Genomic DNA, 13,576 nt, shown 5'->3' on the forward strand with positions numbered 1-13,576 from the left:
GTGGCTCACTTCCTTCGTTCAGGTCTTACTTTAAGTGTCATCTAGCCGTCTGTCACAGCCACTGCGTCATCCCATCACTCCCCATCCTTCTTAGCCTGTGGTTCTTTTCTTCCTTGTACTTACAGGTGGTCATCTGTGTGTGTGTGTGTGGTGTTTGGTTATTGTCTGTCTCCCCCCCACCCACCCATAAGGATGGCGCTGGGTGCACAGTAGGTGACGACGACGATTTGCTATGAATGCAGTGTCAGTCTGACTTAGCCAAGTACCATTCTAAGGAGCCTCCCTAGCTCCTCACCCCTGCTCCCTCTCACTTAGGGGCAGAGAATATCCGGAGGCTCCGAAGCTCTCCTGGCTCTCCCTGCCCCACGTTGGACTCACCAAGCATGGGGGTGAAGGACATTCTATTACCACTTGGGACGGGTCTACCAGTGATTCGGGGACTGCCGGTGTCCTGAGTGTTTGTGGTGAGGTGTGTTGCCCACAGCTTCTTGTTGAATGGATGCATAGAATCACTAGGCCCTGGTCTCTGGTCTTAGTTAATGATCCTAAGACAGAGGAAGAGTTATTTAGGGGAAAAGACAATAGAAAGTGAATAATATAGCACTGTCCTGTCTGATACTATAGCTATTAGCTACATGTGGCAAATTAAATGTAAATTAATTATTTTTTTAGAGGGGTAGGGGAGGGGAGAGAGGGAATCTTAAGCAGAATCCCTGCTAAGTGCAGAGCCCAACTTGGGACTCGTTCTCATGACCCTGAGATCATGACCTGAGCTGAAATCTAGAGTTGGGACACTTAAGCAACTGAGCCACCCTGGAGCCCTACATTTAATTAAAATGAAAAATTCAGTTCATCAGTCACACTAGTTGAATTGAAGTGCTCAATAGTTACGTGGAGCTAACGCAGACATGTACCTTTCCACCAGCACGGAAGATCCGCTGCACAGCCCTGTAGAGAAAGATTGAGCTGCTCTAGATTCGTTCCGAAAATACCAACCTGCGTTTAGAGTTCTTGAGGGAACTCTGCCTGCTTTCCTCAGGCTTAAAAGGGTCAGAATTTTGTCCCATCATGAAAAATAACAGCTAGCGGGATGCCTGGGTGGCTCAATCAGCTAAGCTTCCCACTCTTGATTTTGGCTCAGCTCACGATCTCAGGGTGATGAGATTGAGCCCCCTGTCGGGCTCTGTACTCAGCGTGGAGTCGGCTTAAGATTCTCTCTCCCTCTGCCCCTCCCCCACTCTCTAAAAAAGAAAAAGAAAAAACATAACAACTAGGATACTTCTGACTTGGAAAGCCAGATGTGTTCTTTCCTACAAGTTGCTTTTGGAGGACTCGTCTCAGCTGGCTGCGTGTGTCCTCCACAGCCGGTGAAGAAGGTAACGTGTTGCTAACACCCAGTCACATTGAGATGAAAATTTTATACAATGAGCATTTTTTGAGAACGAACAAGTTTTAGGTTTTATTTAAACTTTACATACCACGTTCATTGCCCCTCTTTTGAGGGCCAGGATGAAGAGGTGGGAAGTTGCTTTTTTCCCCTTTCGTTGTCATTAAATCTCTGAATTTCAAAGATGTGTGTTTCAGGGCAGATTTGTAAGTTGTTGCTAGCGACCCTTGGTAATTATGAACGTCCGTTTCAGATTTAAAATTATGAAATAAGAATTGAAGGAAAAAGTCAAATGTTATAAATTTATTTGGGACATCTATTGCCACCTCTTTGGAAGCCTTTGAAAATTCAAGCAGAAATCAATACACTTCCGGCTTTTTTTTTTTTTTTACTTTCAATAAATAATATCTTTGTGTGTATGTATATAGAGATAGATATACTTAGTTAATGAGTCATTTAGCAGGATTTTTAAGTTTTATACTGCATTAACTCCAACACAGCTCTTTCCAGATTGATAGAATGCAAATGAGGTAAGAATTAAGGCAACCCTAAAACGCATGCAAATATAGCACATGTATCTTCACTGATAACACAAGCTCTCGAGTGTGGACCACCCAGAGGAGCGGAGGCCCCTCCGCGCGCCTGTCCAGTACTATTTTACAGGAGAATGGTGACACGGCTTCTACTAAGTTACATTACTGTGGGGGGCTCAGTGCTACTAACATGTAATCAAGGAGACACGAGCATTAGCAAAACATGAACAAGAAACCATAGAACTCTTTGCAGCACATTTCTGCCCAGGCTTGAGGGGAGAAGGGTTTTTATGAAATGATGTTACACATATCACATTGTGGCAGGTTGTTTTATAATATATGCTTTTAAAATTCATTAGCAAATGACATTCTCATGCACACAAGTGTTTCAAACACAAGAAGCAAGTCCATTGATAGGTAGTCCAAGCAATATCTGTGTGCGTGTGTGTGTGTGTGTGTGTGTGTGTGTGTTAATAGCTGCAGACTGAATGGAACATCGAGACTTTTGTGCAGTCCATAGCGTTGACCTCAGCTCATTTCTGAATGTCGCACTGCAGAAGTAATACAATGGAAGGGTCGCTCTTTGCAGCTTCTTTGAATTCATCCAGTGTAATCTGGTCATCTTTGTTCTTATCCATCTTGCTGAAAATCTTGTCTACTCGCTGCTCAGGCGTGAGGCCGTCCTCGTTCATTTTCATCATGATCACAGTGCCTACCATCTTATAGATAGCCTTGGGAAAACCAGAAACAGAGCGTAAAGTTCTCCCACGATATGATAAAGAATTTAAATTTACTTCAAAGGACTCTGAAATCGTTTTAAATAAGACAGCGATATGATCAAATACGTGTGGGTCTTGTGACTAATTGAGCATAAAGGAATTTCATCTGACTCCCAGGTTTCTGGCTGGAGGAAGTGCGGAGAAAAAGGACCTCAGTGGTAAGCACAGGAATAATAGACGAGGAGAAGATTCAGGAGGAAAATGATGAGTTCAGTTTTAAACATTCTGGGTTTGAAGTGCAGATGAAAGTCACCACGCACTAGTCCTTGAAGATTTAGGAAAACAGAAAAGGTGGTCCCAGCTGATAAGGAACCTACAGTAGGTTAAGACAAGCAAGCAAGGTGGGCCGGTAACATTCAGCCCAGAAAGAAGATAGTTTAGGGAGATCTGCGGATCAGGGACTCTGTTCCTAAGTTAAAGAATTCCAACTACCCAGTTCAATTAACTGTACACAAGTAATTCTCAACATGGGAATTTCCTAAATAGAAACGACTTTCTTAGGAGACTGCCTCAAGGAAACAAACGCCCATCCACACGAAGACTTGCGGGGGAATGTTCTAGCAGCATTATTAATAAGGGCCAAGAAGTGGAAGCAACACCAGCACTCACCACTGGTAAACAGATAAACAATATGATGGATCTGTACAACTGAATACTACTTTAGAAATTAACAGGAACGAAATACTGATAAATCCTACAACATAAATTTAAAAAAAAGAAAGAAAGAAGCCAGAGAGGCCATATATTTATATTGTATGATTCTGTTTATGTGAAATGTCCAGAGACACAAATTCATAGAGACAAACAAGAGTGGAGTCTTCTGAGTCTATAATAGGAACAGGCAGGTGGCAAGAGAGGTCTTACTGGGGGAATGAAAATGTTCTAAAATTGGATTACGATGATGGCTGCATACTTTGGTAAATTTACTAAAAATCATTTAATCTTACAGTTAAAATGGGTGAATTTATAACCTGTAAATTATAACTCAATAAAGCTTAAGATGCCAGTTAGGGGAGCCAAGATGCCCACCAGGGGAAAGCTGGTTTGAGGAAGAGGGGGACATCCGGCAGAGCAGAGCTAAGCCACCGGCAGAAGAACTGAGTCTGATAATATCCTTGGCGCCCAGCGTCAGGGCCCAGCGGCCTGGATCTGTGACTTTTCCCACCGCGGGGCCACCGAGGCAGGGGAAGGGGGATCCGGAGAATTCAAGGCCTGGCCTGCAACTACCGGGGCTCTAGGCAGGGAAGAAAAGAAGTCCCCACAGCCTAGGGCCCAGGAAGCTTACTCCTGGGGGTCGGCCTCCTGTGCCTTGCGGCCTTTGTCCTAGACTCAGTCCCCCTCCGTCCCCCCAGTCCAGAAGTCCAGCCACATCCCGAGGTCCACCGAAGCCCCGCAGTCCCGGCCCCGCCCCTGCCAGGTTCCCCCACGACCCTTCCCCAAGGGCCCCTGCCCCGCCCCACCCTGAAGGCCCCCACCCCCCAACCCGCCACGAGGGCCCCGGCCCGGCCCGGCCACCCAGGTTCTCCCACGGCCCCGCCCCGAGGGTCCCCTGCTCCTCGCCCCCTCCGGCCCCCACCCCCGCTGCGAGGGCCCACGGCCTCACCTCTATGATCTCCAGCATCTCCACCCTCGTGATCTTGCCGTCGCCGTCCAGGTCGTACATGTTGAAGGCCCAGTTCAGCTTCTGCTCGAAGCTGCCCCTCGAGGTGATGGACAGGGCGCAGATGAACTCTCGGAAGTCGATGGTGCCGTCCCCGTTCTTGTCAAAGGTTCGGAAGGCGTGCTGGGCGAACTTGGAGGCGTCCCCGTAAGGGAAGAACTGCAAGCAGAAGGCTCAAATTCAGGTGGAGGGAGGGCCCAAAACCTCAGGCCCCCGCGGGGTCCGGGCAAACCCGGGAGGCCACCGCACCGTCTGGCTGACCGCACCGCGGGCGCTCCTCGGCCACCGTGGGAGGAGGTGTGGCAGGCCGGGACCCCAATGTCCGGGGTCAAGGCCGAGGGCAGGGGTCCATCAGCGCGTCCTCACCCAGAAGCCTGGCTATTTCCTGTGGAGGGGGCTGGGGACATGCAGCCTCCGTGGCGGCGGGGTCCCTCAAGCCCGCAGCTAGTGTCCCTCATCCTTGGCTTCCCTGCTCCCCCCCCCCCCCCAGGACAAGATCGGAGGCAGGTAGCCGACTTCTTTGCCCACGCAGAGTGGGACCCCATGAACCTCCCTTCCTCTGTGTGGACCTCTAGGTTCGCCGCCCCGTGGGGCCAGCGCGAGGTTGCCCAGACCCGGTTTTCTCTGCCCCCGGCTCCCCATCGCCACCCACACTCCCCTCCCGGGAACGGTTCCAGCGGCTCACTTCTTTTTACAGGGACTTTTCTTTTGTAGAACAGACGTTTAAAATCATTAAAAATAGAACATGACTGGGTTTATTTTTGAGAGCTATAAAGAGGTTTCTTTTCAGAGCCAACAGTTGGCCAGAGTGCCGTTGGAGACAAAGAACGGACACTGGAGGAAAAGGAAGAGCAGAGCCTGGAGGAGGTAAGACGTGGAGGAGGTAAGAGGTGGAGAAGGAGGCGGTGGGCTCAGCCAGGGCCAAACAGCAGGGGGTTCGGAGGCCTGCCCCTCTGTCCTCCGCAGCAAAGCTCAAGGACACTCTCTAGGTGGAGGGTAGAAAACAAGCCCCAAACGCCAAGCCAAAAGCAACCACAAACCACGTGCTGTTTTAAGGCAGAGAGGGGGTATAGGTGTTTTTGGATGAATCAATCTGGCAAATACAAAGACCAAAGCAGGTGTCTGAGGATGTCACTGGTATCCCCTCCTTCATAAGTTGTGTCACTTGTTTCTGGGACAGGCCGGCCAGCCTCTGTACAGATGGCCTGCTTCGTGCCCACCTGGGCCTGTGTCCCTTCTGGGGCCCTCGGCTCAGGTCTCTCACTGTGCATCCCGCCCTGGGGCCTGCTGCCCACAACTCCCATACTTAGAAGCACCTTGGAAAGTGGAACATTTGCCTGCAGAAAGGAAATGTGTATTTCCACCTGAGATCACATAGGTGAGGCCAGAGAAGAGACAAGCCTTGCAGGGGAGGAGCTGACAGGCTTGCGTATCACTAGCACCCACTTCTGGACCCCAAGATCTGTTGTGCTTACTATTGCCGGGTACAAAACCCCAAAACGGAGTGGCTTAAGACAATTATTGCACTAATTTCAGAAAATAAGGATTTAACAACCACTTCTTTTTTAATCAAACGACATTTTTCTGAGGCTATGGAAGACAACTTTCTCCTTTGTTCCCTCATCCCCTGAACTCATTATTTCTGTCCTTCGTTTTTCATGGTTCATCAAAATCCACGGAGGCCTTTTTGTGGCCAGGCCCCGTCTTCGGTACTGGAAAAGCAGAGATCAACAGCTCACAGTCCCCAGGCTCCAGGATTTCACAGTTAATGGGGGAACCCAAGGCAGAACTGAAAAGGAAGGTCGTGTTATCTGATGAGAACTAGGACAGAGGAGGGGACAAGACATTCCTACCGCTCAAGACTACGGGATTGGTTTCACGGTGGAGAGTTAAGAGGGAAAGGCTCCCATCCTCTTCCACGGGCTCATCCTGTTTCCCCTCCACCCCATAATGCCCGTAGGCACTTGGGTACCTGAGGACAGGCTACCAGGTGTTGAGTTTTGAACTGCACAGTTTTGACCTTGACAGTTTCTAAATAGGTAGTTACAATTCATATGTGCTCTGAACGTTTTTAAACTTACGATACTTTTTTTTAAAAAAAGATTTTATTTATCTATTTGACAGAGAGAGAGGGAGAGAATGAGCAAGGGGAGAGGGGAAAGCAGGTTCCCCACTGAGCAGGGAGCCTGCTGCAGGACTCGATCCCAGGACCTCAGGATCATGACCTGAGCTGAAGGCAGACGCTTAACCGACTGAGCCTCCCAGGCGCCCAACTTATGGCACTTCTAACACCACACGTGTGCGGTTTGTTTTGGTTTTTCCTTCGTAACAACTCCGATTTTCTGGACATTAACCTGGTCCAGTTGAATTCAGTTCAATTCTAACACTGATCCCCAGGGAGTCCGTGCAGGTAAGTAAAGGCTCAGACCCACAAGACTGCCCCCCACTCCAGATGCCCGTGGCCAGTCCCTGGTACTTCTGATAGACCAGAAAGAAAGTCAGGGGGTGCCCAGAAGGCCCTCCTTCAATAATTTGCTAGAATGACTCACAGAATTAAGGAAGGCACTTTATTTACTATTACTGCTTTATTTTAAAGGACACAACTCAGGAACAGCCCAGTGGAAGAGACGGATAGGGCAAGGTGTAGGGGAACGTGCATGGGGGGCACACCACCGGAACAGCCCCTCAGTGTGTCCACCAGCCAGGAAGCTCCTCACGCCTGTAGCTGAAGGGTTTTTATGGAAGCCTCATTACTTACGCAGGGTTGATTAAATCACTAATGATGGTTTAACTGGACCTCCAGCCCTTCTCCCCTCCCCAGAGGTCGGGGGCTGGAGCTACAAGTTCCAATCCTCTCATCTTGCCTCAGTCTTTCCTCTGACCAGCTCCCATCCCCAAACTATCTAAGGGCCCCCCGGCCATGTCATCTCATTGGCATACAAAAGGCACTGTTACTCCTTCTAGAAAGTCTAAGCTTCTTAGAATCTCTGGTGTCAGGACTAGGAACTGAGACCAAGTGCATATTTTTTATTGTAATCACCATATCACAAGTGCCTTGCCCACCAGTGTTCTTCACCGCTTCCTGCTCTCTGCTGATATGTTTACCTGCCTTGTGGTCAGGAGTCTTGGGCAGAGCTGGTCCCTGTGAAATGGCCTCAAAGCAGAGCAGAGTGAGAGCAGATTCCCATCTCTCCTTAGCGCTCTGTACCCACCAGGCTTGCTGTATGCAGGGACTCGAGACCACTGGGGATTTTTCTCTATCTGTGTGGGTTTCTGGCGGTGGAATGCTTTAACTATTTTATTTCTCACAGCATACTTTAAAGGGAAGGGACATCAGATCGTTTTATCTAAAAATAGCAGGGAACTTTAGGTCAGTATATTAAATATTAATTTAGATCTGAAAATTCTTGAGGAAAAAAAATCGATTGAGCTCTAAAAGTTACATGTGCCTTGTGGAAGGTCTATTTACTGACTTTTACAGCCAGTGTGTTCACTTCAGAAGAACTGAGCGTGTGCTCGGGAGCCCCCACGTATCTGGAGGGCTTGTTGCCTTTAGAAAATTCATCCTATCATATGTTCGGAGTGCTTGGCATTTTTCTAATCAGGGCAATGCTCCTTCTTTTGATGAAATGATTCAACTCTGGATGGATCATCACAGAAAAATGCAGCCACACTCTTAAACGTCTTCAGGAAGAAATCAGGGTCTTGAACTCATACTCACTTCTGGACTACGATAGTGCCTGAGAAGTAGAAGTATTTTTTGCGTCTTGTTGCTTGAAATATGTGTTTAATTTTTTAAATTAAATGTATTTTGCTTGAGTAACTTCATTACATGTTGATGTGGAAATAATTTTCAGTGGCATTAATAAGCTACAAGCATATATAATAAATAAAAGAGGACTTTGAGGTTGAAAAATCATATATATATATATTTATACGTGAGTGCGTATATAACGTATAAGATGTAATTCCACCTGTGTCTTAGTCCGTCCAGGCTGCTGTAACAAAGTGTCCCAGACTGGATGGTTTATAATCAGAAGTTTATTTGCACAGTTCTGGACGATGAAGTCCGGTATCAGGGTATCAGCAGGGGCAGTTTCTGGTGAAGGCCCTCTTCCGGGTTGCACACTGCTAACTTCTTGCTGTGTCCTCATGGGAGGCGAGGAAACGATGGGGTGTCTTTTCCTTTCTTTTTTGGGGGGGGAGAGAGGGAGAGGGGGAGAGAGAATCCTAAGATCTTAATCAGACTCCACACCCAACACAGAGCCTGACGTGAGGCTGGATCTCACGACCCTGAGGTGATGACCTGAGCCGAAATCAAGAGTCAGACGCTTAACTGACTGAGCCATCTAGGCTCCCCTGTGGGGTCTCCTATGTAAGGGCACTAATCCCATTCATGAAGGCTCCACCGTCATGACCTAAGCTCCTTGCACAGGCCCACCTCCTAATACTATCACCTTGGGCATTAGGTTTCAACATGTGAATTTGGGGAGCGACACAAATATTTAGTCCATGGCAATTTGTTTGAAAGATGATGAATCGGGTTGTGAGAAATTTCAGAAACTTCATTAGTTGATAGAATATAGCTAGTCTTTGATAACTTTCTAGTTTCTATTTTATGTCTATGTACACACACACTTAGTTTTTCTACTTTCAGTCAAAAATTTTATATCAAGTATATCTTGCATTTCCAGTAACAGAAAAAAGCCACCTGGGAAGCAGCTGACTGAGTACAGGTACTGGAGTCCTTCCAGTGATGGTGGGACCTGGGTCGTGTGGCTCTTGGAGGCCCCACCTATGTGGTTTGGCCCCTTGAGGCAGCCGGCCCTCCTGAGGGTGGCTGAGAGAAGCTCCTCTTCAGAGAATGGGGTTTGAGGGTGGAGCAGGGTCTGCTCCAGGGGCCAGCAGAACCCTAGACTTAAGTCTCCCAGCTCCGGGTAGAGGATGACGGCTGGCCAGGATGGCTCACCAGAGGCAGTTTCTTCAGGGCCCTCTGGAGCCCCCTTCCTCAGGTCCAGCCCTCCCCATGTGGGCCCACAGCCCTTCTGCTCTGACACTTGGGGCTCCAAGCTTAATAGTGGGAGACTGACAGAAGGTATGGGCAGGAAGGGCCCTCTATCCCTGGCTATTCTGGCCCTACGGGTCAGACTCTGACCTCAAGACTACACACTGATCTGTCCCTGTCATACCACAGGGACAATCCTGGGCACCAGTTGTGCCCTGAGAACACAGGCTTTGGATGTCACTGGCCTATGGTGGGGCTAGGACCCAGCCCACCAAGCGTAGCATGATACCCACAGGAAAATGGAACCATTCCCGCTCCATTCTCGTTGAACAACAAGCAGGAGAAGCTTGCATCTGTCCCATGGCATTCCCCTGCACTGATTTCTCGACGTTCCTGAGATAGGTTTTCTGGGCTGCACATCTTCCTCTCCTATTGACTTCGCCTCCCAGGAAGCCTGGAAATGAAGGCGGCCATTGTACCAGCATTCAGATTGCGAGGAGCTGCTGCAAAAAAGGGCTGCATCCTTTCCTGGGGGTGGGGAGGGGGAGACCAGGACCCCTCCACTTGGACTCTCAGCAGAGCCCAGTCAGGTGGGCACAGCCCGATAGCATGGGCTGTCTGTCTTCAGAGCTGGGTCACAGGGACGCTCCCAAGGCTCCCTGTAGCCCTGCGGAGGAGAACGGGCCCAGACAACATCTGCTTCTACTCACTCAGTGATTGTCCTTCAGTGAAGTCCTGGTAGGTCAAGACGTCCTCTGCTTCTCCCACCCTGTGACCTCCCCAGTCGACTTTCCACTGGGAGGATTAAATACAGCTTACCCCCTTCTCTCCCTTCTGCCTCAGCCAGAGCCCGACCACCTCCCATGGGATTCTGGCTACAGTCCCCTAATTCCCTCCTGCCTCGGGTCCCTCTTCCAACGCCCAGAGCAGCTCGGATCGTCCTGTAATATGGCTCAGACTGTGTCATTTGCCTTCACAGAAACACCCAATGGAATCCAATCTGAACTGCTTTGCTTGCTATTTGAGGGCTTCCGTGTGTGACCCACTACATGCCCGCAATACTGTGTGTCCTGCTTCGGGCCCTGCTCTCCAGAAGCTCACGGATGCAGAGCTGAAGTCTGAACTTCTCACCCTGATGTTCGTGGCCCTTCCTGATTGCCCCAACCTGCTTCTCTCATTCCTCTGCTTTCTGCCTCTGTGCCCTATGTTCCCAGGTGTCACCTAACATGGCCCCTTTTCTTTATGTCCAGCTCAAACGCTCCACCTCCATGGAACCTTCACGACTGGACTGAATCTCTCCTTCTGCTTGCTTGTGCTTCACTTATTTCTAGACGAATCTTTCCAAACCCTCTGCCTTAGACCACGGTCAGCCTGTGCCTGCTGTGCCCCTCCTGGCTCAAGAGCTCTGTGAGGGCAGGGACGGTCTGCTCCCTCTGCACCCAGCAGCTGTGCTTACGCCTCCCAAGGAGGAGCTGCAGGGCTCCAGCGAGCGCAGGGTCTGTGTCCTCCCATGTCTGTGTATTTGTCCGTGTGTCGCGCTTCCATCTGTGAAATGGGGTTGCTGCGTTAACTGAATGCTTTCATGTGCCCGGGAGGGAAGACGCCGGTTTCCACCACAACCGAACAGTAATGAAAACCATGCCACTGACTCAATAAAATGTCAGCTCTCCCATTCCCAGAATTCCCTAACCCTCTTCACTGCTTCATTTCTCTCCAAAAAGCTGACTACCATACAATATATTTCAATTATTTAGTCATCCTCTTTCTTCCTCCGTAAGAAATGTAAACTCCATGAGGACAGAGAGCCTCGGCTGCTACACTATGTAGTTCCTTACTGAATCTCTCCATAGCAAGTGCTCAATAATGACTTAGCAAATGAACGAGTGAACCCATTTCTTTTTGACACTGGCCTTCCGAATAACTGTGCTGCGCGGTTATGTTTGATTACGCATTCACAGTCTCCTAGGATCCTCAAGACAACCCAAAGGGATGGTTTGGTTCTTTTTCACTTTTACTTGGTAATATTTATTATTATTAATGACATTTATGAATATTATTATTCAATCCTATTTATTAGGGTTTTTTATTTATTTAATATCAGTTATCGAACTGTAAATTCCCAGAGTGCAAAGCCTTGTTTGCTCATCATTGTGTCCATAACACATAGCATATGTCTGCTGATGGTAGGTGTGAAACACGATCTTGTTGAGTGAGCAAATGAGAGGAGTACTTGCAGTGCCAACTTCCGGGTAATCAGGTGATCGCACACCGCTGCTGAAAACAGCCCCTGCTCATTGGACATGCATCATAATCTAGCCAGCTCTGTCTGCTAGAACTTCTTGTGATCATAAAGCTATTTGAAAACCATGCTGTCCAAAATGCTACCTACTAGCCATAGGAGTCAACCACTGTCTTAGGGGCTGGGAATAAAATTTTCAGAAGAGCGCTGAGGACAGTGGGGAAAGGAACCCTTGAAATGTTACCTGTGTAACCAGAGAACTGAATGCTTTAATAGTATTTAACTTACCTGTCAGTTTAGATAACCACATGCAGCATCCGGCTTCTGTATGGAGTCCTATGATCGATGCTAATCTATGCTACGACATCAGTTTTCACAATACCCCCGTCAAGCAGTAATCCTCAGCTCCATTTCACAGACAAGGAAACACGGACTCAGAAAGATCCAGCAAAACCTCAAGTTAATTCTCTTCCCACTGGGTCAGTCTGCTGCAAGGTTTTGCAGAGGAACAGTGGAAATACACATGCCTTTCCAGAACACGAACATACAAAACAGAAGGTAGAAAGTTAGGGATAGATTTTCATCTGTCTCAGCATTTGTTGGGACGCTTTGATGATTATCACACAGCCCTGGAACCGGCTTAGTTCTAATATTTCTCATGTGTGTTACTTCATTCAGTTCTTATAGCAAAACCTGCCATTCTAAACTCCGAATTGTGGTCAAGGGTGCGAACCTGAAAGATCCAAGCATTTGCCCCAGGTTCCTGGCAGAATGTGACAGAGGCAGGATTGGCAACCACATCTGTCTGGTCATTTCTGTTACATCCTGCTGTTTCTCTTTGTCAAGTTGAAGCAATAAACCTAAATCCACATTTGATGAAGCAAACTATTTGTTACATTATGTAATTCTTTGCTACCTTCCCGCTAGGTCCGAAATCTTCGGTGATGGGTGCTTATCGCCACCTTCTGGCAGCATGTGTGTACTACACAGAAATTACTAAAAGGCTGCTGAGGGGTATCTTTTTTGACTCATTCATTAACTCAACATTTATTGAGCTGTTACTACGTGTCAAGTACTGTGTTAGATACTGAATAAAATATGAAAGAGACATAGAACATTAAGGATAGTGGGGGGAAATAGATACTAAGCAAGAAACTGCATAAATAAGTATAAAATTACGCTATGATACAATACCGGTATGTAGAGCCACAAATGAGGAATGGAGATGATCTTATGAATTTGAAACTTAAACAAAAATTTCCTGTGTGTTCTTCTCCCTGCATCCTAACATGCACGCTTCTGTCCCTTCATTGTTCTTCACCATAGCTCAGGAATGGTCTCAGAGTCTGAAACTTCTTGGGCTTTCTCCTAGATTGTACCCAATTGCACCACACAGCCCTACTCTGAACCATCCAACGTGCAAGAGAAAACCCCAGGAAATTCTTGAGGACTTGATCTCTCCTCAGGAAGACAAGAGGAGACTTTGCACCAATTTACCAGCTCGCTCCAAAGCCCCCAGAGGCTCTTCCCTTCAGAGAGAGGCCCGAAGCCCTGCACTTCCATCTTTTCAATAACCTGCTCAGTTGCGAATACTAAAAGATTTTTTATTTTTTAATATGTGGCGAATGAGCCCCAGACACCTCATGCTGACTATGCCTGGGGTCATTTGCCTCTGCAAGTGCAGGGCCCCACCTGGCACAGAAGGCTGTTTGGGGGCTGTATTAAGAAATGGCCTGAAAACATAGTGCTTCCATCTGCTCATGTAATCTTTGCTCTGCACCTCCCGCTCCAGCCCTTTGCACTGTCTTGCTGCCTGTACATCTCATCCTTCCAGAAGTTGTACTGAGTGCAGAGAAAACATTACAACATTTCCCAAGAGAACCTCTCCCTCTCCCAGCGTCCACTGGGGCCTGCTCAAGTTAATGAAGATGCAGGTCTCCTAGAGGTTGCCCTGACCGACCTTCCGGTTGAAG

At 48.1% G+C, this 13,576-nt stretch overlaps 1 protein-coding gene across 1 annotated transcript in view; it reads right to left on the reverse strand.

The window, feature by feature from the left end:
• Positions 1 to 1,455: 1,455 nt before the first annotated feature.
• The window catches only part of VSNL1 (visinin like 1), a 97,464-nt gene continuing 85,343 nt past the window's right edge, over positions 1,456 to 13,576 (reverse strand). Inside the window, exons 3-4 of the mRNA XM_026519213.4 lie at positions 4,303 to 4,518; positions 1,456 to 2,651 (exon numbers count right to left, since the gene is read on the reverse strand). Coding sequence (XP_026374998.1) covers positions 2,454 to 2,651; positions 4,303 to 4,518 — 414 coding nt within the window. The 3' untranslated portion in view covers positions 1,456 to 2,453. The remainder of the gene's footprint in view (positions 2,652 to 4,302; positions 4,519 to 13,576) is intronic.

This window comes from Ursus arctos, unplaced genomic scaffold, assembly GCF_023065955.2.
Source record: "Ursus arctos isolate Adak ecotype North America unplaced genomic scaffold, UrsArc2.0 scaffold_8, whole genome shotgun sequence".
Taxonomy (NCBI): Eukaryota; Metazoa; Chordata; class Mammalia; order Carnivora; family Ursidae; genus Ursus; species Ursus arctos.